The sequence below is a fragment of the Gallinula chloropus genome (genome assembly GCF_964237585.1).
Source record: "Gallinula chloropus genome assembly, chromosome: 5".
Classification (NCBI taxonomy): domain Eukaryota; kingdom Metazoa; phylum Chordata; class Aves; order Gruiformes; family Rallidae; genus Gallinula; species Gallinula chloropus.
This window is the reverse complement of record NC_140090.1, coordinates 59,067,326-59,093,452: the sequence shown is the minus strand read 5'-3', so window position 1 is coordinate 59,093,452 and position 26,127 is coordinate 59,067,326. Positions and strand designations below refer to the sequence as shown.

The 26,127-nt window shown below is 36.4% G+C and overlaps 1 protein-coding gene across 2 annotated transcripts in view; it reads left to right on the top strand.

Annotated features, from left to right (window-relative positions):
• Positions 1 to 26,127, top strand: part of ADK (adenosine kinase) — a 286,337-nt gene that overhangs the window by 75,052 nt on the left and 185,158 nt on the right. For both annotated transcript variants that reach the window (XM_084265348.1, XM_084265349.1), the window contains exon 4: positions 5,173 to 5,251. In XM_084265348.1, coding sequence (XP_084121474.1) covers positions 5,173 to 5,251 — 79 coding nt within the window. The remainder of the gene's footprint in view (positions 1 to 5,172; positions 5,252 to 26,127) is intronic.

The window sequence follows — 26,127 nt, the reverse complement described above, 5'->3', positions numbered from 1 at the left end:
ATTGTTCTGGCATTGGTCCAGGCTGTGATGAAGCTGAGAATGTGACAGACGACAGGCTTGTCCAGATGTATGCATAACTACTACTGCCATGCCCTGCAAAACAAGCAGGATGCAGGTTTGGGAATATTTAATACTTTGTGCTCATTTATTACTGGAGGGTTTTCTTAAAAAAATGAAATATGTGACTTTTTTGCTGGTTTAGTGAGCTTTTAGTATTATTAAAACAGTTTGTATAATACGATGCTCACTCTCGCTTTTTTTTTTTAAACTTTAATTTATGGAGTGATTTCATAGACATTCTGACACAGGTTACTCAATTTGAAGATCTAAGTAGATTTTTAAAAATGCAATTAAAAAGGATCAAACATCTAGCTGTCAGTGTATTAGTCTGGTTCTCCTCACAGCTGAATATTTAAGCTATTGCCATGTTTTAATATGACTACTTCTAACTAAAAATAAATATCTGGGAAAGGTGTCAAAATCACCATTAATTATGATTTTTAATTAAAATCTAATTAAAATTCATCCAATATCTTGAAAAAATACCAAATCCTAGTCTGCCTTTTTCTCTAGAGGTATCAAAAAAAGCTGCCTCCCCAGCCCCAACTTATCTCCAGGGAAAAAGTTACAGACACATGCAATTTGTAACCTTTTATTGATTATTTAAGAGGTTTTAATTGTAGCAGTTTTTAAAGTTTTTATAAAACTAAACAAAAAGATAACAATCCACTGGAAATACAGTAATAGTAGTATTATACAAAACCCCCCAGATTTTTGTCTTACATTGAGGCATTTCTGGCATACAAAACCAAAAAGGACAAAAATTATTTTTCTCTCCTTTCTAGCTGTTTTTGGCAGCTGATTTTTTTTACAAGTGTAGCTCCCTGTTGATGTATGCTATTGAGTACATTTTAGGTAATAAGCAGATATGTCAAAAGATATCCAGGGCAACATACCCTGCTGAAAAACAAGAGATTATTTTTCTCTACTTTTTGCAGATAAGTAGCTTCTGACTTATGCATCAGAAGTGTTTTTGTCTGGTGCTCTCCTCCATGTAATAGTATTCTGTTGCCATTTTACCCCTTTTAAAAGAGTTTTTGTTGTCTAATATAAAATTGCGTCCAAAAAGTTAACAGAATTACTTGAATTGCTTTAATTTTTCTTACTGTAGCTCCACTGCCTTACATTGTGTGCCTTGAGTTGTCGGGAATGTTTTATGTGCTTATTTCTGTTGTCAGTTTGGTTTTGAAACCATGGTGAGCCAAACATGACTGTATTTGTTGCTGTGTAACATAGAAAAGAAGATAGTCCCAGCTGAAAAAAAGCTTCAGATTTTGTGTATAAAGCGAGTTACCCGAGATGGGTATTGATCCAGGAGAGGATTGCCAATTGTTAGGCTGGAGAATAGCCTCGGGAAATCGTACAGCCTTGCTGATGACTGTTTTTCAGACATTATGGTGAAAGATAGTCTGAAGGAAGATTTAAAGTAGATTTGCTCATATTCATAGAAAATTCTAGTAACTGGACATTGGATGATATCATGGGTTAGTGAAAGAAAAGGTATTTTTGTTGACTGCTTTGTGCCCGGAGGCTGCTGTAAATCTAAATGTACCGAATAAAGGATGGTACGTTCACTGCCATGGTGCTTTGCAGGGCCTTGAAAATGTAGAGAAATGGCAGAGAAGGGGGCTGGAAGAGGGGTCTGGAGAGAGGCAAGCTGGTCAGAAGGATAGTCGGCACAGCTGATCTTTGCAGCTGGCTGAAGGGATTAGGTATTAAGACGAGTGTCTTTATCTGTACAGTACAGGAAATTGTGCTTTTTAAGAGGTGTTATGAGAAGGAGTAGTATAAGATTTAAACACAGCATGGTGAGAGGACACAGAGAAGATGGATACTTGGGTTATGAATGGTTTGAGTGACAACCAGGTTGGTGAAATTGTCAGTGGTGATACTTACGGGTGTGTATGAGGGGGTGGGTGGAATTCTAACAGCTGTCTCCATTTTGAGGTAATGGTATAGCATATGTAAGAGGAGTCTGTGCCCTTTAAAAATAAACCTCCACCTCTTGTAATGTAAGGAGTTATTTTTTGTTTAAAATGGTGTAAAATTTTAATTTTTATTCTTGCTTCTATTCTTATTTAAAATAGCTTTTTTCATTACCTTCTCATATATATATTTAATAGCCATTAATTCTTGCAAATTTGCTCATCTTACAGTATCAAGTTCAATTAGGAGGCAATCCTGTTTTAAAAAAGGGGAGAAAAAAAAATAACTGACAAAAGTGCTGTATATTATATAATTGGGCAAAACATTAGCATATCCTCTTTGGTCAGTGCTAGAGTTGATCAGTTGTATCACAGCTGAAAACATATGCTGCTGCAAATGCAAACTTGTTCTTTGTTCAAATGCGTTGTAATGTGGTGAACAAATTCATGGCACCAAAAGTTGGGGCCCCTCTATATGGTGCTGATTGTGGGATTTATTATACTGTTATTTAAGGTAATGGTATGTTGCTAGGTCAGGAGAAGGGTCACACTTCTCAGATACAGCACAACCTTAAAAATACTCAGAAAAAACAACAATTGCAGAAAGTGAAACAAAAATATTATTTATTCTTGCTCATAAGGTTCTAATTTTCTTGAATTATTCCAAGTGTGATAACAGTTTAGTCCTGAAGCACACACAGAAGCTCTGTTTAGCATTCCTGGGCTCAGAGCAGTTTCTACAGTTGAACTTCCTTCCTTAAAATGGGGAATTTTATAAAGGCAAATACCATGTATCTGAGGCATGCTGGAATGTCTCTTTGCAGGTCAGGCATACAGTAGACAGTGACAAAGTCAATGTTCTCACAGTGCCTCTGCTCCATCTGCTGACATCTTGAAAAACGTCTACCTAACTGTTCATCATCTTAAGATAAAAAGCTATAGGGAGTTCCTAATTTTGAGGTCATTCTTGATACAATTTGGTTATCGGGCTTTAGTGGGTTAAACCACCAAAATTTATATTGTTCTTTTGATGTGTCATGGAAAATAACCAGCTAAAATTACTTTTCTTGCATTTGTGTGAACCTCTTGCTCTATTTTATGTTTAAAGGTGTTGACCTAACTCTTCTTCAATCTGAAATAAAGACAGTTGCCATTGTCTTATTAGGTAATTGTAAAATAATTTGTTCAGATTATTTCTTAGATTTCGTCAATTACTTAGTGTCATCTTCAAATTTTAACAATAAGGGCAATATTTTAAGGCTGTCTCTAATTCAGATACAATATATTTTATTAATTCAAACTATAAATCAAGTATTTAAATACCTACTCATCTAGATTTAGAGCTGCTAATGCAGTCAACTACAATATACTAAGTTTATATGGCTTAATGTACCATTAAGTAAAATGGACATAGAAATGTTAGTTAGACGTCTCTAGTTAAAAGAATTAAAATATCAGTTGGGATGCTTGTAAATATACAAGGATACAGGAATAACCATGTCATTTGGGCAGTACATGTTCAAATTGATTGAAAAGGTAAAGTGTCAGTTAAAGTAAAAATATTGCCAAAATACTTAATTGGTTCATGATGGTTTGATGTCTTTGCTTGAGAAGCAATTGTTAGGAGACCTGTTGGTTTTTCTTATTTTTTTCCCCACTTTCAGCTACTTGCTATCATTTGAGGTTTCAATTGCTTGACACAGAATTGGTGGATAATTAGTAGTGTGGATAACTGTGAAAAGCATATGTAGTAATTTAGTTCTTAGTTCTTTTTAATTGTCTGCCCATCGGTAGTTTGCTTGGGTGAGTAGCTCATTATTCAAACATTTTAAATGGAAAGCGCTATAGAAATCAAAATGCTTTTATTAGTAACGTGGTATTGAAAATCAAAACCTTTTAAACAAACAAGTCATTATTAGACAAATCTATCCCCAAAGCCATTGTTCACGTGCTGTAAGGAGATTGGCATTGTGAGGCAGAGAGGAAGGGTAGGGCTGGCAGATAGCATTCATTTTTCACTGTCTGAAATGAAGATGGGTTACTGTAAAAGAAGCGAAGGGCAAGCTTGTTAAAGGCAAACATCTAAAGTTAATAAACCTTAAGGGCAAATCTATGCTATTAATTAGGGTTGACCTTGAGGTCCTCTTGAACCTCAGATGTGCAAACAGATATTACCGTAAACATTTTAATTTGCCTGCAGGAGTGCTTCTTTCTGAGACCAGTGTCTTCTGAGGTTGTTAATCCTGTAGTTTGATCCATTCATTTTGAAGTGTGCTTAGAACTTAAAAGGCATGACACAGTATTTGTGAAGGCTGCAGGGAGGGTGCACACTGGTCCCACATTCTAGTTCCCTTTTCTGTGATGCTTCCATTTTCCCTTTTTTACTTCCCTGTGACTAGAGAGAACGCTGATTCTTTAACTGTGGTGTGCTGTGATCAGAGATGCAAAATACATCCCAGAAGAGTGTCTTACAGAACTTTATATTGGTCTTAACCCTAAAGTCTGATCTGAAATATGAGGGTAGATATTTGTTAAAAGTTTAAATATTTGCTTTAATGTTCAAAGTTAATAATGTACTACTAAATGTGACCAAAGAATGCTGTTTTCATAGTAGACTTGAAGCATTCAAAAGCTCATTTGGAGACACTCTGCTTTTCTATTATCAGATTTTCCCACATACTAGAGGACTTGTTCATAAAAATTCTTCACCTGTCAGAATTTACTATTTCATATAAGAAGTTAAAACATAGCACTGTTGTTTGGTTCAAGTTAGTTTTGAAATAGACACTAGATCTCAAACTTTTCACTTAATTTTACATTTTGTTTCTACCTTTAATGACCTGGAATAAGTATACTAACATCTTCAATTATATAATTTTTCTTCAGGCATATGTTTTAACAATCTAGCAGTTCATTGTAATCAAACTTATGCTTCAGATAATGAGATTTTTTGGTTATTTACTTGCAACTTTAGAGGTGAAGGGTTCGAGTTGGTGTCGCATTTGCCTTTCCAATTTGGACAGAATCTAAATAGATGTTGCCAGCTCGCACCATGTGTAGCAGCTACTTTCTTGTTTTCAAATAATATGATGCAGTGGATTACTAACCTTCATGTCTTCTTTTTTTTCAGAAGATGGAAATGAAGTAATGTAACTTTTTTCTTCTCCACTTTTTTTTTTTTTAACAGATTTGAAGAACTTGTGAAAAAGTTCAAAGTAGAATATCATGCTGGTGGTTCAACTCAAAATTCCGTTAAAGTGGCCCAGGTTTGTTGTTCTTAAAGAACTATTGATAATTCTAAGTATTGAATTTGAATCAACTTGTTGCTCTGTACCATCTGTGTTTGTCATGAGTGCTACTGAGTGGATGCTTGTGATTCTGTTCCTCAGACTATACCTGTGTTTTTTGACGTGACTTATTTTGAGGTTATAACTACAAGGTTACCTCAGAGTGGAAGGGGGGGTTTTAAGGAAGGCTGAGCCAGGCTTTTGTCAAAGGTGTATGGTGGAATGGTAAGAGGCAAGGACAACATCCCTTGGTGTAGTCAGGAATCTTCAAATGAGGACTTTGTATCTTCTCGTTTGTATCGTTCTGTGATTTTAACCAGATCCTGTTGAAAGTTTGTCCATAAGAAAATTGAAATGTAAAACTTTTCCTTCAATACAAGGATATTTTTTTTTATTGTGGGTGTGATTGAATAACAGTAATGATGTATTTGGTTTCAGGTATATTAGCTTTTCTATAATTAAAGTATGCCTCTTGTCACAATACTTTTAAGTGTATAACTGTGTGTCTATTTTTAGATGTATTTATAATCTTTCTTTTAATGATCCAGGCTTATTAACTTTCAGACTTCCTATATAATTAAAGCTTACTGCCAGATAACATTAAATGCACATTTGGAAGAAATTTAGGTATGATTTAACAAATGTTGCCCCTACCAATGAAGAGAATTTGTTATAGTAATAATAGCTGCTCTGTACAAAATAGTTGCTGCTTCTTTACTGAGGATTTAATTTTCTGTAATCTGAAATGTCTTGTAAAATATTTGTGATAAAAATATTCTCAAAGCAAGAGTAAACTAATTTGTATGTATTTTACTGTATATAGCATTATAATTCTGAAATAGATATGTTTTTTAAATACAAACAGCTCTCAGAGCTTTTTATGTTTTTTTGTTTTGGTTTTACTATATGGTTGAGCCAATTTTTTTATTTGTCTGATATTTAAAAAGCACCCTCCTCTTCATCAGGAAAGCTCAAGTTATCGGGAATAATCTGTGTTAGTATGACTGTTAGACCTATGGGGATGGTGTAGATGTGGTGTCTTTTTCATGACAGCTGATTAGAGGTCAACTTTTTGAAGGAAGTTCTGCAACTGCTCAGAGGCATGAAATTCTGATTCTGTTACTACAACTGAACTGAGGAAGTTTAGAAGCAAATGCATATGGCAAACTCAGTTTCTAAATTTAAGAGTTCCAGCTTAGTTTCAATGAAAAAGATTAAATTTAGGTGTAGGTGTTTCTATGTCAATGCTCCTTTTTACAAAACTGATTGGGTTTTGTCAGTGAACTTTTCCCTTTACCTTGGCTCTGAATTCAGAGCCTCATTCAGCTCCAGTTGCCATCTGGAATTGTATTTATCTCCAGAAGGGTTGTCATCTCCTAGTTTTTGTTTCAAATAAGATTGAAACTTTAAACAGTTGTGCATGAATAACATAACATCACTAAGAGGCTTTAAAAAGAGAGATGGGAGGGTGAGAGAGAGAAAAGAGAATTCTGGAAATCTTGAAAGAAGCTGTTTTTCTGTAAGCTTTAGCGAAGAAAAAAAGTGTGAGGATAGAAAAAAATAGTTTAAATGTAAACCAAAAATCAAACTAGAAATTCTGGAAGAATGTTTGCAGTGATATTCATTGGCATATTGAAGAGAATAAGTGTGTCAGTAATCTTAGGTCTGCATAACTCAAATATAATGGCATGTTAAAGAAAAATACCCTTGGAAGCCTGACTGCAATGGAACACAACTGTCTGAGTAGAATGGCTGGAGATGAACAAATGGCCTCTGGAGTCTGACAACAGCTTTTTTAAAAATTTCATTTCTGAGCAGGAAGAGGATAGTAGGAGTTAGGAGTGTAGTAGGAAAATTGGGAAGCAACTAATAAAATTGCTGGTATAAAAAAAAGAAGAATTTAAGCAGCATCTCATAAATTGGGTCATTTAATTGCTTATTTCAAATAGTCTGCTACTTTAAGGGTCAGAAAAGCAACTAATTTTCTTTCACATGTGTTGAAACTAAAATACCCAAAGGTGAAATGGGTGGGGAAACTTAAAATGTATGTGTTTAAAAAGGAAAAATGAAACTGCCATATGCTTGCATACATGTTATATGGTGATCATAACTTTTACACATGCTTCTTCCATATTTGTAAAGATAGCAAGGTCTACAAGAAAGATTATAAATCTGTTCCTGAAAAAGATAAGATAAATTCTTTAAAAAAAAAAGGAAAGCCTTAGAAATATTGTGTTTATCATGTGTGAGAAACTTGAAAAAAATCACAAAAAGAAGCAATAGGAAGAAGCTCTGAATTATGAAGAAAACTGGGAAGCAAATGAAGCTTAAATCATGGGGTTTGGAACTAACATTTAAAGCAGCGTCGACTGTGCTGGACATGAAGATTTTTAAGTATTTGTAAAGAATCCACCAGAATTTAAGTTGTGCTGTGAGGAGTAGAATTAGATTTTTCTTTGTCCCTAGCTTGTGAACAGAAAGGCAAGATATGAAGTACAGCCTTGAATCAAGAATTTGTCAGGTAAGGTACTAAAGGGAGTCTTGATAGTTTGTTCAGTATTATCTTCAACAGAGCTGCACATAGCGTGTGGCACACTGCAGGAGTGAGTGATGGTTGTAGTGTTGTGAGAATCAAAAAGCTGAGTGTTGGCTGCACAAAATGGGCATTATGTGGACAGGGTATCTCAACAGGGTCAGAAAAAGATAAAGGTCTGGATGTATCAGGGACAACATAAAGGAATTTTTTGAAGAAATGCTTCTAATGTGTGATGGAGATGACACTTGCAAAATGAAGTGCAGAAGCAGAGTCAACACGTACATCAGAGGGAGAGCTCCGTAGAGCAAACGAAAAATTATGCTGTTGCAAAAGAAACACAGAAAACTGGATTAAAAATTGAGAGGATGGAAGATGTATGATAAAGGGGCAGAAACCTAGAAATATCACACTCTTACTTTTGAAAAGTGTATTACATAAGGTTTGGGTGTGGGCTGTTTGTTTTGTTTTGTTTTGGGTTTTTTGAGTTTTTTTAAATATCTGAAAATGGTGAAAGGAAAGAGCAATACAAAAGTAATGAAGAGCAGTACTGAAGCCAGTGAGATAGGATTTTAATGTTATTCTCCGGGATATTAAGAGTTGTCTGAACACACGTGCTGATCTTGAAAAGAGTGAGGAAGTCAAAATTGCTTTGACTTGACCTAACTCATCTTATGAATGGGGATGTAGGGGGAAGTGATGGATGTATGTCAGAAATGACAGTCACAGGCATAAAAATGGAAATTAAAATAAATGAGATTATATTTTAGTAATTCATTAATGAGTTTAACATCAAATTATGTATTAGAAATACTAGTTCATATTAGGTAAGGAATAGTGAAAGAAAAAAATGAAGAAAATGGAGACAGAAAAGCATGAAGGAAAAGACAAAACTTTGAGAGGATAGGAAATAAAAAATTTGGAAAGAGAAAAACAATTCAAAAATTCCAATGTCACTTTAATTTTTTTATCCTTCATTGTCCCATCTTTGAGTCTTCCTTAGCAATCTACTTTTCCTTGTCTGCTCTCATCTTTCTTGTGTACAAATTTCTTCATGTGAAAGAGAAAAGATGTCTGACTAGAAAAGATTGAGTATTTCTAAGGCCTTAAGGATAAATCTTACTGGAATAAATATTTTTTTCTTGAAGACTTTAGTACTGAGTGGAAAAACAGACAAACTGTAAAGGGGAGAGGGGAAGAGGAATTGTGATAAAGGGTATTCCTGAGTGCAGTACAGTACAGAAAACAGGTGGAATCCACATTATAGGTAAAAATGTAGGTGTTATGTTTCTATTAGACACATTTGCTATGGGGTTTTTTTGGGGGTTTTTTTTTGGGGTTTTTTTTGTTTGTGTTGTTTTTGTGGGGTTTTTTTTGTTGTTGTTTTTTTTTACTTAAGCCACCAGTAGGGAGTGTTAATGACTTTGCTGGATCAATCTTAAATTAACCAGGCATTATTCACTGCAAATCACTTGATTATACTTAGGTAAACAAGGAATAGAGATGATGAACTGAATTACAGTCACTTTATTTCCAGAATAGAAACTAAAGTTTAACTTTCCTGGTTCTTTAGTGGACTTGGCATTGGAATTATCCTTTCATGCTAACTTCTAGTTTTGCTTTATGCTTAAGGTTGAAGATATGATGCATGGTTAAGAACAGGGAGGAGAGTGGGGGTATCAAGTTGAAACTATAGTGTGCTGCTCTGACCTTTACTTGTCTCATTAAATTTTGGCTTTATGTCTAATACGATATGTGACATCTTGCTTTAATCTGAGCTCTTGCAATCCCTCCAAATGATTTGATCCATTATATTAAATCTATAAAATATGCATACATGTAGCTGCATGCAGTTCATAAATAATGTATTGTTTTAGAGTTCTGCCAACAAACTAAATTCAGATTTGTGAAGACAGTATTTTACCACTTCTCAGCTTCCTTCTGTAATTTTAATTAAGACTCTGCTTGTCTAGCAACAGACATTGATCTGGAAAGAAAAAAAAAAATCTGAATCTTTTAATAGGGCTTATGGCTTTAAAGTATCTAAATCAGGTATCTTGCAGACAAGGCAAGTGTTGCTGACCAGGCCGTATTTGCATGATTTTTATGAGTGTATGTTTTGACTTTGGAGTGCTGACATTAGAACTGCAAGAAGTAGTCTTTGAAGTTTTATCTTTCTAAGTCATGTTTTGGGTTTCAAGCCTTACCAGATAGAACTTTGTAACTTGATTTTAAGAAAACAACCTTGGCAACAAACAGTCCACTTTAATTCTTGTTTTTCTGGAAGTGCCTGTAAAGAATGCCACTTTCATCATCTTTAGAATAGGTGTCTGGTTTATGCTCCATTTTTTAATATCTCATTTTCATTCTAACAGTTCTGGTATTGGCGTGGATCTAACTGAGCAATTAGACAGCTATATTCTGTCACTTATCCTCAGAAAAAATTTTTGGAAATTCTCATTACACAAGTTTATTACTAGTGATGCCACGTGAACATGGAAGAACATAGCTTGACATGATCAAGTTGAATTTGTGGAACTGGCAGATAAGGGAAAAACAAGTTGTGATTCTTGGGAAATTTTCATATAGATACTCATGGGACTTCACAATAATAATTGATTGAGGTGTGCTTTTCTAATGCAGACTTCAGAAATTAACGATGATTTTTTTTTCTGTATTACCTCTCGCTATCTAATTACAAGGTTTTGGCTTTCTGTGGCTGTGTAACATTTTTGCAAAAAGCATACGTACTGCTAGATTTTTTAAAGAAGCTTAATTCTAAATTCAGAGGCTGCGGTTATTTACTTTTAATAATGTGTTGATTGGAATGACTTTTAAATGAAGGTTAACGTTCAGAGAGAATAATATGATGCTAAATTACATCGATTATTTGTGTCCCACTGTCTTCTGTAGGTCAGGGAAGTAAGACTCTTTCCCTGTATCAGCCTGTATTTCAAGGGCTTGTAATTTCATCCCAATTTTTATTCTTTAGCAATGATTAACTTTATCTGTTAATCTGAAGTGATTGTGCTTTTTAGCATTCTAATAAACTGACAAGTTTGAGAATGGGGTTTTGAAAAATGAACAAGATTCATGCTTGTTTATAAAAAGCAATATGTGCTGAATGCTTAGATGTCTTTTACTATTTGTTATGTTAGTAATTAGCCAAAGTTTGCCTTTATATTAAACATATGTGTCTACTGGGTCATGTCATGCTTAACCCAAAAATAGTCTGTAAAATTACAAATTTATCAGTGCTAAATGCTTTCAGGCAGAACAGTATTTTTAAAGAATATAAGCTACAATCTTATAAACATATAACTAGCTCATTGCAACTTGTTCCATACTCTTAAAATTAGGTTTGTACATAATCTGCAAAGTAATAGGCTTTGCTAAGCATTACTACCTCTATGTAATCTACAAAATTCATGACATATTAGCTCTCCAGTGTTCAGAAAAGTGAGGAAATCATTAAATTACTATCATTCTATATAAATGGGCATTTAATTATACTGAATTAAATGTTTTGTGAAGCAAAAATTTGTGAAAATTTCTGGATTACTTCTACACAATAGACTAGACAGAGGAAGGAATCTTTGGCTTGGAAGTGGGCCTCAAAATATATGGAGTATTCATAAGTAGGGCAGAGGTAATGGAAAAGTTATCAGTGAGGTCACCCCAAGTATGCTCTCAGTTTTTTGAAGTTGATACAACTTTGCAGGATCTATGATTGTTTTATGGAATCTATCATATCATCGACTAGAAATGTTCTCTGTTCTGCTTATGTTGTGTGCTTATAATCTCTTATGCTTATAAATACCTTTCTCCAAAAACTGTTTCTTAAATAGTAATCCCAGAAAGTACAAGCAAGTCCCCTAGTCAACTTCTCTCTGCTTCACTAAGTAGGGGAAAACATTTAGCTCTGTATCTTTCTGTTGACCCAAAGGAAATAGGTCATTTTTCTCAAAGAGGAGTAGCCTCTGATTTCTGAACCATTTGGGTCAGAATCTTAAATTCTTCAGAGTTAGTTTTGGCCTTATGTTTGATATTCCTTAAGTAGCTTCATTACATCCCCTTATTCAGATGGGCTTTCTGGCCCCAGCAAACATGTGTTTCCAATATTTTCAATAGTTCAATACAGCTTTCAAGAAAAAGTATGAGAAAGTTCTTGCAACCATTTTCTGTCTGGTATGGTTTAGTAAATATAGAGGCATAACCTCACCTTCTCTGCCAGAAAACAGTTCTGAGGCATGTGTTTTCCTCTGTGCCATCTCCTACATGTTTTTGCTGTGCCGTGCTGGTGTTGCGTTCCTCCAGTGTGGTCTCCTGTTGGTGACAATGCCAGCACCCTGCGCTCTCCTGCAAATGCACATACCTGCTTCTCAAGCCTATTCAATATAAGGGAAGATTATGACTTGTAGCTAAACTTGTCATATTTAAACCTTGCTGAAGCTTACATGCTACTAACTTATAAACTGAATCTCTTAAGCATCTGTCTCCAGTGCTGTGGCCAATTCTAATGGGCCAGACTTGTACTTGGTGAAGGAATACAAAAACATGCCTCAGTGGTAACACATAGTCATTTAAGTTTGTCTCTCTGGAAATATAACAGTGGCTGTTCCTACTATTTCAATACAATGTCCTGTTGATAGCGTCAGGGTGTACAGTGTTACTTGCCAGTGACATCTATTTCCTAAGTTAGTTTTTCTTTCAAGGGTACTCTATTGTTCATGTCCATTTCCAAATTAGCCTATGTCAAATAGCACAGTGATGTGCCCGTGCTTCCGACAGATCAGACAGCCTTTCCTCTTCAGAATTAAAACATACTGCTTGGGGAATGGGTCTAATGCTTAAGCTGATTGATACAGATATCAGAAATGTTCTATAATATTTGAGAACTGTCTAGATTTTTTTTTAAAGCCTTAGAGAAGATTGCTAGACCTTTTACTGTGCTGTACCGAAGATCAATTTCAAAAGCTATTCATAGATACCTGCAACAGTTCAAAAAAGCAACAAACCTACTTTATCACTATGGGAAACCACAAAATTCTAAGTGCATTTCCCCCAGGTTACAAAGCTGGTTACTTATCAAGCTTTTCTGTGCATGTGAAGGAAGCCCATACTTTGTTTCTATAGTTATCAGTCAGATGTTGAAAGTAGATGATCCAGCAGTGTGCTGGAGGACCTTTTTAGGGTTACCTGGTACCAAAGCTCTTTTCTACACAGCAGTACTGGTTGCATACTGGAAATAACTGTGTACAACTCTCTTCCATATATTCATAGGCTCAGGAATATATAACTAAGCAAATACCAGGATGGTCAGAACATGAAGCTTCAAAGAGCCTAGAGTGTTTTTTTTCAGATTCTGCAATGCCAGGTCCCTAAATTTGTCCTCTTGAAAATGCAGCAGTTTCAGTTACACTATCGTCAGTCTACAACAGACTTTGTTATGAGACAGATGGTAACTGTTAAGCATTGCAAGACAAATGTCCATATGTGCATCACTTTGGCATGGAGTGACTGGCTGCTGGTCACATGGGCTTGCCTGTTTCATACACCAGAACCACATGCACTTATTTCTTCAGGTCTTATCCCTGGCCAGGAACATCAATAGGATTGTGGGAAGAATGTCTTTGAAATATGTTCCAAATCACTTTAGAAAAACAGTAAGAAGAGTTGTACAGTCACATTCCCATGAAATCCATTCAGCTAGAACCTTGAAACTCTCTTCTTCAGTGTGTTCAAGTGAGCTTCTGAATGCATATGCAGGCTCTGTTCATCCATCCAAAACTGTAATTTATTTAAATGATTAAAAACTGCTTCCATATTCTAGAGTATTCAAACATCAGTCACCCACATGGAACCAGAAGAGTCTATATAAATGGTAGCTGTTGACTCTTCCAGGGAGTGCAGTTCAACTGTTTGCTGCTTGATTCTGCTTTTGTGTCTGTTCAGCTATGTTAGCACAATGTTTTGGAGCTGTAAAAAATGGACAGCTATTTCAAAAGCAAGGAAGGAGTTTGGGCTTTGTCGCTAATCTAATGTGCAGCTGAGTGAGTGGACTCCAACTTCATTGTTTTTTGGTTTTGAGCCAACGCCACCTCTAACTTGTAAGCCATGCTATACATGAGAGTGAGACGAGTTAGTACATTCCCTAATTTATGCTTACCCTGAAAATAAAGATGTTTCTAGCTAACACAATAATTAGCACAGGCTGGGATTTATCGTGAAGAAGTAAACAGCTGAAGTATCAGCCACATTTAGGGAACCTGTTTCCAAGGGTGCCATGCTTTGAACTCTCCAACCTTTTTATACACAGTAATAATGGGAATTTTCAGAACTCTTCACTCTGTGAAGCTGTCCTTGTAGCAGTGGGCTGATGGCACACTAAGAGTTGACTGACATTTACTTGACTTGTTCCCATTAGTTGACACTGAAGGAGAATGACTGCTTGATTTGGCAATCTCAGAAGAGAGGGTAAATCCCTGTGCTTCACTGATTAATTTGGCATGCCACTCAAGTCTTGGGAGCTCGGGAGCTGTTTTATCCTTAGCAGTTCAGTAAGTTACATAACTACATCTTTAGCAATTAATTAATGTTAAGTGATGTGATACAGTGGGGAGTTAATTGCCCTGGAAATCTGAAATGCCAAGTTACAGGGGCTTCTTGCACATCTTTAGAATAATTCCTGTTGAAAGTATACATTTATTATTTTTTTTTCTTCCTGAATAAGGCCACTGAAAAATCTTGTTGTTATAAGAACCCTGTTTTATAATATACTATCCTTGGAGACCTAGTGCTTTCCTCAGAATGTTTAAATATATTAGTATAACTCCCTTGCCCATTTATTAACTTGGCCTGTATGTATTCTTACTGTTGGTATAGATGTCTAATCTTTTTTTACAAAAGTACTTTCTAAAATTTGAACTCATTACATGTGTTGGGTTTCACAGTTTAATTATTCTTGCTTCGCAGTAGTATTTAGATAGATTTGGCCTGCTAGCATCTTTAACAAGAACTATAGGAGAATATTTATCAGAATATTTGCCACATATCACTGGGGTTCTGTTCAGAACAGTAACAGGACTATAAAGGAAAAACATGCCTCTTGTTTACTCTGATTTTGTTAAATTACAAACAAGTATGCAGCAGCTCCACTTAGTTTCTTGTTACATTGTACCTCGTAAAGCACTTAAAGTTGATGGGTTTGTATTTAGTTGGAATCCTGTGCTGGGTTCTGCTTTTAACTCTGAGATGTTTTTTCACTTGTGAAGGAAGGGTCCTGTTCACATAATAGCTTGATGCCGTGTACTTTCCCTAGCTATTCACAGTATCTACCTTAGAATCTTCCCCCATCTTCACACCTGCCACAGTGTTGGGACTAACTGAACAATATTTCAAGGTTTTTTGCATCCCCCGACCCAGCCTCGCAAAAGAAAGCCAATGACATCCTGGGGTGTACCAAGAAAAGTGGGGCCAGCAGGTTGGGGGATTTTTCTCCTCCCCATCTACTCTGCACTGGTGAGGCCTCATCTGGAATATTGTGTGCAGTTCTGGGCTTCCTTGTTCTAGAAGGACAGGGAGCTACTGGAGAGGGTACAAAAAAGGGCTGCAAGAATTATGAGGGAACTAGAACATCTCTCTTACGAAGAGAGACTTTGAGACTTTTTAGCCTAGAAAAGACTGAGGGGGGGATCTTATCAGTGCTTATGAATATTTGGGGGGTGGGTTTCAGGAGGATGGGGTCAATCTTTTTTCAGTGGTGCCCAATGACAGGACAAGAGGCAGTGGGCACAAACTTGAATACAGGAAGCTCTATCTAAACATGAAGAGGAACTTCTTTACTGTGAGGGTGACACAGCACTGGAACAGGCTACATAGAGAGGATGTGGAGTCTCCATCTCTGGAGATATTCAAAACCCACCTGGACACTGTTCCATGTTCCCACTGTGGCCAGGGGGGTTGGACTAAATGATCTTCAGAGGTCCCTTCCAACCCTTGTCATTCTGTGATTCTGTGAAATCACTACAGATTTGCCCTAGGAAACGAAATAGTTATGTAAACTTGTCTGATTCTGCACATACAGTTTTATATTTTCCTTGTTTCTAATGAGATGATCACTGTGATTTACTAAGGTATCTTTAGGAGTGAGGTATGGACCTTTTAGAATAGAGGAATTTTTGCTAATAACAGTAAATACTTTCTATTATATGCTAGTCTATGTAAGAATTAAATTTAGATATCCTAGTAAAGTGAAATGACTAAACCCAATTACACTGTTTCTTCAGTCTGAAAAATACATGAATTAATTCAAGAAAATTATTTACTCTTGTGCTGTCAATGGTAGCATTATTGCATTGAGATCTATTTGTAAAGCAGAAGAGCTCAAGGCTTTTTTTCACTGTCATTATAGTGGTACAATTATGCTGTAGAATTAATAAAGCTGGTTAGTTTTTCTTTTAAAAATACATCCTGCAATCACAATGAACTTATATTCCTAGTTTATAAACAAAATAAATAAAAGGATTTTTTTAAAGGTAACTTTCCAGAGCTCACTTAGATGATGAGATGAGCTGGGATTTTCTGGCTTTTTCATGTATCTTATGTGGAAGAAATTCTTCATGACTGTAGATTAATCTACCGTCTACAGGAGATTAGTATTAAAAAAAGAAGGAAGCTTGTTGACATAAATGTTTAATCTTGCTGTTAATAATTGCTCATATATTTTTAATATTTTGTGTACAAGCTGAGACTACACTGGGTGTGATTGATCCAAACCCCTCACTTTTGTGTGGCCTCAGCAGTTCTCACCTATGATCCCAAAATGGGTCAGCTTATTCTGTAACAGCTGCTGAATTGCTGCAGCCAGCAGGCCAAAATACTAAGAGGAAATAGGTACTGGTTTATTTTAATTTCCCAGGCTGTCACCTGCAGTAGCTCAGTAAATACGTCATGAGCAACTGAATCGTTCCTGCCGTGAGGGAAAGGGTTCCTGGGAAAGAGATCATCAGTCTGCTGATTAAACAGCACTAAACTCTCCAAAGGAAATCTGTTCCTGCTCATGAGTCAGAGCTCCATGCTTAGATGAGAGACCAGACAAATCACATCTCCTTCTCTAGAGGATGCGCATTAGAGAAATCTGTCTGGGTTGTTACCAGTGGTGTCCAGCTATGATTGTAAGGGCCCCTGTCTTATTGTGAGAGGGAATTTGATATCAGATTATTGCATCTTCAGTTTATGCGTATAGCTAATGATAATTATGAGGTAGTCCAAAATTCAGCATATAAAATTACAATAACTGAAGAATTTGGATTCCCAAATTAATTTTGCTAATGGTTGTCACATGTGAAATGCAGATATCTTGATATGTATTGCCTTTTAATATTGCTGTGAAGAGTTGCTAAATGCTGCTGCTTATAACATTCAAAATGCAAAGAAGTTAGTGCTGCAGGAACATACTTACGTTAGGTTTCTGCCTTAACACTAAATTGAATTATTATAGCATAAATAGCAGTTATGTGCTTTATATTGAAAATCTGTTTTTTAAAAAATGTTTTGAAATTTTATTGCATATTCTTTTGTCCAATGTTAGTTGCCCATATGTGTCAGATCTTTGTAACATTATGGAGTTATGGAACTGAAAGCAGCATCTCAGAAACGGCAACTTTCCATTCTGTTCCCTTTTCAGAGGGAACCAGTTCCACTGAGCAAAAGGAAGTGCGACTCATTCCTTTGGGGGAAGCTTAATGTATATAAATAAGAAAAAGCACATCTACCAAAGGCAAAGGAATGATTTGATTATAACTCTTAGTTCAAGTATTTGCATGTTTAGTTACTTTGTGTTAAAAAAGTTCTGAAGAGCCAATTTTTTTTTATTTTATGCTAATTCACGACCCCCTTACTCAGCTTGGCCATCACTATTGATGAGGATATATCTGCTTTTCAAATCCTTTGCAGTAGCCCTGTAAGAAACTACATGCCTTCATTTTCCACTAAGCATTCACAAAGATTCAGAGTATGATCTAGCATAAGCCAGGACTGGTGGGTCACAAAATAAGGGCAAGTTGGCAGGAGGGGAAGAAAATTTTTGCTTTCTGCTTCCCTGTTTCTGGTATGGAGGGCTAATGGCTTTGGCTTTAGGTATGCCTTACCTCCCACCCCCACGCCCTACCTCCCCCCCCACTGAACTAACATGATTTAAAAAAACTGTAGCAACGACAGTTTTTAAATTTACATACATAATGTAAATTTGAGCTTTATGCTGGGAATGCTGCTGTGAAGTAGACCAAGTGTGATTTTTCTGTGACAATCTAACTGCTAGAATTTTAGAATAGATGACTCAAAGCTGCCCTGCTAAAAATAAAGTGGGTTTCTGTTTTAAAATCTTGAGCTGTACACATACAGAATATATATATGCAAAATAAAAAGAAAGTGAGCTTCTGTGTATGAGATTTTTGATGGCATTTTATTTAACCCTGACATAGAGTATGAAGACTTAAAGATCCTGAGAACTAATGTACTTAAAGGTAACTGTGACCTGTTCATATGCAGCAGCCTGTCTTAAGAGACCTTTATATCAAGAGATCTAATATTTTTTACAAGTAAAGGAAGCTGGACACAGCAGTGGGTGATGCAGCACAGGGTTAACATCCAAGTTTCCTTTTGTTAAGTATTGTGGGCAAGTTAAGTCTTAGAATCAATTTAAAGGTTAATAATGAACTCCAAAGCAGGTTCACTTACAAAATGGAGTATGGAATGGCACGCTATTAACAAAAAAATGCAGTATAGTAATTGAGAATGTCCCGAGTCAAGCAAGCAAGAACATGTATCAGATAATTATTTTTTTAATTGCAGCATGATGGAGTGAGATGGTAGTTTGGGTTCTTGGCTTATGTTTTAGATCTAATTCATACCATCCATTCTTTTAAATACACTGATGAACTGGGGTTTTATCAGTCCTGTCATGGTGAGTTTTAATTTTTTTATCTTTTCCAGAAGGTGTAGAAGGAGGGTGAGAATTAGACCAATATCTGACCTATGTTCTTGTCAGATTTTTTCTCATTTTACTAGCATCATGAGAAGTGTCAAGTCTTTAGGATGGTTTTAGACAGCTGCAAGCAGGGTTTTGACTAAAAATAAAAATCTTCAACCAAGAATTCAATGACACAAAAACTTTGTTTCTAACTAATGCACTGAACTGCTGTCAGACCGTGGAAGTTGGACCTCTCTTTATAGTGTGCCTGGTGGCTTAACAAGAAATTATCTCTTCCGCTTTCCATTATCCCCTTCCTTGCCTTTTTTCTCTGAGCATGAGGACAACTCCAAAGGTATGATTTAAAATTACATGGGTGAGGCAGATTAGATAAAGCTTAAAAACAAATCCCACCCTGTTCCATTCTTTCTAGGTCTCTTTAAATGTTTTTTTGTGCTAGTCTGGGAACTTCAAATAGCTTCTGACACTAGACAAACTGCAATTTCCTCTTCACTCCCAGATATCTGCAAATGTTTGTTTTGGATTTTCTCTAATACAAACTCACTGTACCTCTTAGGAGTCTATAGCCTTCTTCCCTTGTTCTCCAGCTTTCTTGCTGCTTTCCTTTCTATGTTTCCCATGCTGAACTTGAGAGCATCCCTTCTTCCAAAAGGAGCTGCTCCAGGTTATTGCCAAGAAAATAAAAATACCCCTTCTCTACTAACAGAGGGACTCAGAGTGCAGTGGCAGGATGTCATATGCTGTGAGCTTTGCTTTTTCATTTAGTAGTCTGAGCACTGATGACTCTTTGAATAGTACTTGGTATTTCATTAATACAGAAATTGTCAGATGCTGTTTGGTCTCCCAACTATCATGACCCCCTGTCCTTATGGAAGGACTAACTTATGATTAATTCTGAAACTGTTTCTTTATTGCTTTGTTATTGGAGTATGTTTGGGACGGTTGTGGTAGGACACAGTGTCCAGCCTGTCCTACAGGATGACGCTTGAATTGTAAACATATACATCATTCTTAAGGAGACCAGCAATGCCATTTTTTGATAGTATACAATTACAAAATTCAGTTTAAATATAAAGAAAAAAGAAAAGCACTTGATGCTTCTATACCTTTCTCTTTGTATAGTAGCTCTTTGCTTATAAGGAATTTGTTTCAGAAACAGATTGGAGAAGAATTCCCAAAGATGCCCATCGTCTGCCCTTGTTGTTGATCTATTTCATTTGGCCCTTCCATTAGGTTTACTAGTGATGCAGGCAAGCATTCATTTGAACAGAGCTACTGTGAGGGGTGTCATCAGAGGAGCAATGAAAGAAGAGATGGAGACAGCCTTCCCATGGTCATATTCATTATTTATTTGGCTCACAGTTCAGGGTTCCAAATGTTGTTGCTACTGTTGGTAGCAGTGATACCAAGCTAAGTTTGGTAACTGTGCATTATGGGAAATTACATCTTTGTTGCATGAGCTGTCTTGTATGGAGTCTTTCAGACCTCTGTTTTCTTCTCCGTGGTAGTTAGAATTTGCATGAAGCCCCAGGGGGTTATCAAATGTTGCCAGTATTCAGACATGAAATAATTGTATGTTTCCTCTAAGTCAGTGTAGGGAGCATAATCTAAAGGACTGAAAAATCTGAACATAAATCAAAAGCAATATATTGGGTGTAGAAGTGATACCAATAGAAAGATGAAACCTTTGCTAGAAGCTAGTGCTTAAAATACTGTGTTTACAAAAATTGTGATGTGTGGCTTATGCTCTTCAGTCTAGGGGAGAGAAGAGCTTTTAAAAGTTGCTTTTTTTTTTAATTGACTACAAGCCTGTGCTGTTATTCTGACAGATACAGATCATACCTTTGAGACTTGCATGCTTGTTTATTCTAACAGTTGTATACCTGGAGAATACCTAAGGCTTATAATAATGCTATCTGGGCCATAATATGCCAACTGAAGCTTGATCTGAAAGCTTCATTTGTAAACTACTTTTGCTCTCCATTACATACTGACACTGGCTCCAGAGCATGGTACTAAATATCAAAGCTGAGTGGACTATCTACAGGCTGTGTCTCCTTTAGCAGTAAAGATCTCTCTTGCAATGGCTGTCCTTTTCAGAAACAGGGGAGCTATTAAAAATAGTAGTTGCAAAATCTGGGAAGAAGTAGTCAAATTTGGAGATGGAAGAAAGTAATTTATAGAAATGAACCCTAATTTACACATCCTAACAGAGGACAAATGAGTCAAGTCAATGCAAAGCAATATATTTTATTAGCATTTTATATAATTTCTGAATGTGGCCTAGAATTTTTGTAATGATTAGAGCACAGAAATTTTCTTCCAAGGGATATTGGTGACCTCAAATCCTATTGCCCTCTGAATCACCTGTAAATTTTCAATGGTGATAATAAATCCAGGATGGATGAAAGAGTGTGGGATTTGCTTTGACCATTTCAGTTTATTTGGATATAGCATAGTTACATGTGGCCATAAATATTGGAATTTGAAAGAGATTATTTTCATATGTAGCACTCTACCAGGCAGAGACTCTGAGTTACCAAGTTGGAACAAGTCTTGGGAATCTAAAGTACTTGACTGGCTTGCATTGGCCTGTGGCCTTTGTTCAGAATTGTATCAGAAATAAGAATGGGACAAATACTTTCTGATTCTCTCTCCTTTCCTATCCTATTGCAGTGCATCAGTATCTGCTAGAAATTTCTGTTCCCAAGAGCACTCAGTGGCAGTGCATAAATAGTCTTCATTGATAAAGGCACATTCTGAAATCTTCCTTTTCTGAATCAGACAGTGGCATCTCTTTGCCTGAATCTGTAGGTTTAAGTATATTATTTGAAACAGATAATGACTGCTTTAAATCAAATATTTTAATTTTGATTCAATGAAATATATTTCTCTGAAGTTCTAGGGGTATTTGAAAAGAGGAGATAACCAGATGCTGTGCATTAGAAACTTTTAGTGCGAAAGTTCCAGTGGTGGCTGACTTCAGCCAACTTAGAGTTGTAGTCAAGCACATGTGTATGTAATTGCTAACTTAATTACTGCTACTATTCATGCTCAGATTTTATTTTGTATGAAGGAAATACATTAAAAAGTACCAGTATGAAAAAAGGAGCAGTGTGCACTTTTGCATTCACAAATAGTGACAGAATAGGAGGAAGCAGCATGCAAAAATGATAACCTGTTATTATACCCTTGCATTTATTTGCTTCGACTCTTCTTATTACATGGTTTTGAATTCCAGACTTTCATGATCTTTTTTTTTACTCTTCCATTTTCATGAATCTTGATGCCTTTGCAGTAACTATTTATGATAATGCCCGTTTCATTTCTGGCTTTCTATGGAGTAAAGTAACTACATGTTTAATTGTGAAGCAAGGTAAACATAGTAAAAAGTTCAGACAAGACAGTAAAAGATGTCACAGGGAAAAATTTAAATTTTTAGGACCTTTAGAAATATTTAGAGCTATGGTTAGGCTAGAAGGTAAAAATAGTCATTCCTTGGAAGTGGAGTATCTTTAGTAGAATGCCACAAGGCAGTTGTATTTTACCTACTTTGCCTGCGGTGTTCCCCAGGGCTCGGTGTTGGGTCCAGTTCTGTTTAATATCTTCATTGACGACCTTGATGAGGGAATAGCATCCACCCTCAGCAAGTATGACGATGATACAAAGATGGGAGGAGTGGCTGACACGCAGGAACACTGTGCTGCCATCCAGAGAGACCTGGAGAGGCTGGAGAGCTGGGCAGGGAGAAACCAGATGAGGTTCAATAAAAGCACGTGTAGAGTCTTGCACCTGGGAAGGAATAACCACTTGTATCAGTACAGGCTGGGGGATGACCTGCTGGAGAAGAGCTCTGTGGAGAAGGACCTGGGGGTCCTGGTTGGTGACAGGTTGGCTATGAGCCAGCAGTGTGCCCTGGTGGCTAAGAGAGCCAATGGGATCCTGGGGTGCATCAAGAGGAGTGTGGCCAGCAGGTCACAGGAGGTGATCCTCCCCCTCTACTCTGCCCTGGTCAGGCCCCACCTGGAGTATTGTGTCCAGTTCTGGGCTCCATGGTATAAAAAAGACAGGGATCTCCTGGAGAGAGTCCAGAGAAAGGCTACAAAGATGATTAATGGCCTGGAGCATCTCCCCTATGAGGAAAGGCTGAGTGAGCTGTGACTGTTCAGCCTAGAGAAAAGAAGACTAAGGGGGGATCTAATTAATATTTATAAATATCTGAAGTATGGGATGCCGGGGGAAATGGCCAGCCCCTTTTCAGTGGTCTGCAGAGACAGGACAAGGGGCAATGGCTGCAAGTTGGAGCACAGGAAGTTCCACACCAACATGCAGATGATCTTTTTCACAGTGAGGGTGACAGAGCCCTGGGACAGGCTGCCCAGCGAGGTGGTGGAGTCTCCTTCTCTGGAGATATTCAAGGCCTGTCTGGACGCCTATCTGTGCAATATGAGCTGGGGAGCTGCTTTGGCAGGGGGGTTGGACCCGATGATCTCTCAAGGTCCCTTCCAACCCCTATGATTCTATGACTGATTTGTGCTACTAGAGCATAAGTATTTAATCCTGGTAGCAGCTTAATTTATGTGTTCTAAATTAAAGTTTGTTAGATAATGGAACAAACAGTTACATGTTTTTATTAAAATCTATTGCTGTCTCTTCCCTTTGAAAACTGTTCTTTTTTCTTTAATAGGAAATAAAATAAAATGTCTTGTGAACGCATGTAACAGATTTTCAGTATGGACCTACTTGCTGTCCTCAGCCCAGTATGTTGTGTCTAGGTATTGTAACAGTTTCACATCTGTGATTGATCTTCCACATGGCATGTAGTGCATTGCCTAGACACCGTACAACTCAGGTGAGGCTTCCAGCCAGGATACCTTTGCTTTTGCTGTTAATCTCAGTCTTTAATGCCCATTCAGAGGTGGAGGGGTTTTTGTGACATATTTTCTTTGTCTAAGTTGAAAACTCAATCTTCTGTATAACAAAATCATTTGGAGATCTAGTAAATCTCTAATTTAAAAGGAGTGATATTTCGGAGATTGTATGGGTAAACTGGATTTGAGGCAATGCTTCTGAATTACAGCAAGTCAGCATCTGCAGAACCTTTTAAATTTCCATAGGGAACAATATAATAAAAAAGGAAAATTATTGTTCAGGATGCAAAGTTTTATTATGTATATACTTTTAAGTGGTTGTTTTTGTCAGAAGAAACAACAGTGGGGAAAAAAGTGTTGAAAGAATAAAGGAGTCGTTGCACACCTGCTATCGACTCTTCCCTCGTTCCTGTGAATTTCAGGAAGTATCACCTCATTCTTCACAAAAATATTTTTTTGGGATGGTACTTCAAGTAAAAATCCATTTATTGTAAAACCCATGCCAAAATATGAGGCAGCTTGGTCAGATACAGATTTAATTTTATTATTCCAGTCTTTAAGTCCTAGTCAGCAGTTACTGTGTTCTGCTATTAAGAACATAATGAATGTGAGGGCAAGTTTTTTCAGTTTTGGGGCTTTAGGTTTTTTTCTAAAATAAGAGTTGAACCAGCATGGTCATGAAACTGCAATGCAGGATAGATGACTATCATTTTGAAGATGAATTGCAACATAAAATTTGAAATATAATCTTTTAAAAGTAATGAAATTTGAAGTTAGGTTTTGTTCAACATCCCTTTTAGGGCATTTTTAGGTACCTTTCTATGTATTTCAATCTTGCTAGCTTAGGCATCACAAGAATGGGATTTCAAAGTTGGGAGCTAGGAACTAACAAGTACAGGGTTTGATTCTTCAGAGAATTGTTTTCCCGTTACTCCTCCCTCTGTATTTCACAGGGCTTTCTATCATTATAAAACATAGTGCTTCCTGACGTGGGTGTAAGAATTATAAATATATTCAGACTTTGAAGTACCTAGTGTTGCTGTTCTTTAGAGAAAGACTGTTCTCTCTGTAGATTTGAGGAAGAAAATATAGACCTTTTTCTTTTACTCTGTAATAAAATGAAGTTTCACTGTTATTTCGTGATTCTTGAGCTATACTTTTGTCAGCAAATACCCTTTCCTTCCTATGAAAAGCTTAAAGATTTCAAGAGCCAACTCTTTGATGAGTCTGTACTAGCCAAGCCAAATTTGATAGAGCAAGGAAGAAATTGATGTGCATATAAGCAATAATCAGTCTCAGGAATACTATAGTCCATGTAGTCACTGAGATACAGAAAACCTGTATTCAGAATGTGCTTGCCATTTCTCAACACCCTAGTTAGGTGATGTGCAGTGACAGACTTGGGTGTGCTCACGTCTGTCTCTAACAAGAACATGCATTTTCATTATGAACCATCTTCCCTCACAAAATTCTTGTCAAATCAAAATACCTTTCTGCCCTATGTCTTGGTTTCAGGGAGACAGTACTTTAGAGACAGAGAAGTCTTAAATGAATTTAAAAAATCCCAGTCGACTGTATTAATGATTCACATTTTATTTAGTTTAAAACCAAGTGAGAAAAGAAGGTTCCTTATGAATGGGGAGGGATATACAATGGATATTGGCATGCTGCGAAACTTGAGGTAACTTCGTATGGTAACTGAGTGCCAAAGTCTTGTCTGGACTCCAAGTCTGAGGTGCATAGTGAAGTATGATATAGTACTGTAAATGAAAACATACCTAATTAGTACTGTAAATTAATATAAATCCAGCAGAGTATCTCTGTAAGAAGGGAATATAACAATTTAACTTTTGCTAATTTAGTATTATTGTCAACGAGTTAGAAAAGAACATTTTGCAATGTTTTCACCTTTTCAATACTTTCAAAACATCTTTACTGAACTGAATAAAGGTCTAAAGTGGCAATCTGTGATATCTTTAAATATTTGTTAGTTATGTTTATACTTAAGTCAGATTAATTACACAATTCAGATCAAACTCATTTTGCAAACCTGTAAACTGAATTGCAGTAGACTTGCTAGAATTAGTAGAAGTTGTTTTGCATTCTTTATATCAAAAGAAATTACAGAAGGATCTGAATATATGCTGTTAACTGGTTTTGAAGTGATATGCACTATTTAGCATATTTAAATAACTAATGAATCAATTTAAATATTCAATTTTTTAAGACTGTGCAAAATGAATCCCGATGAAAGGGATAGGCTTTTGTATTCTTTTAGTAATCTCACGTTTCATCATGCTTTTATGAACTTGCATGCTACAAAAAGGATATTTTAAATTGAAAATGATGTTTGTGGACACTTGAAAGTCCTCAGAAAAAAACTACTTGGATGTTAACAAAATTCAATCCTGTATTTTCCATTTTATGCATACTAGGTAAAAAAATGCAATGTCTAAAT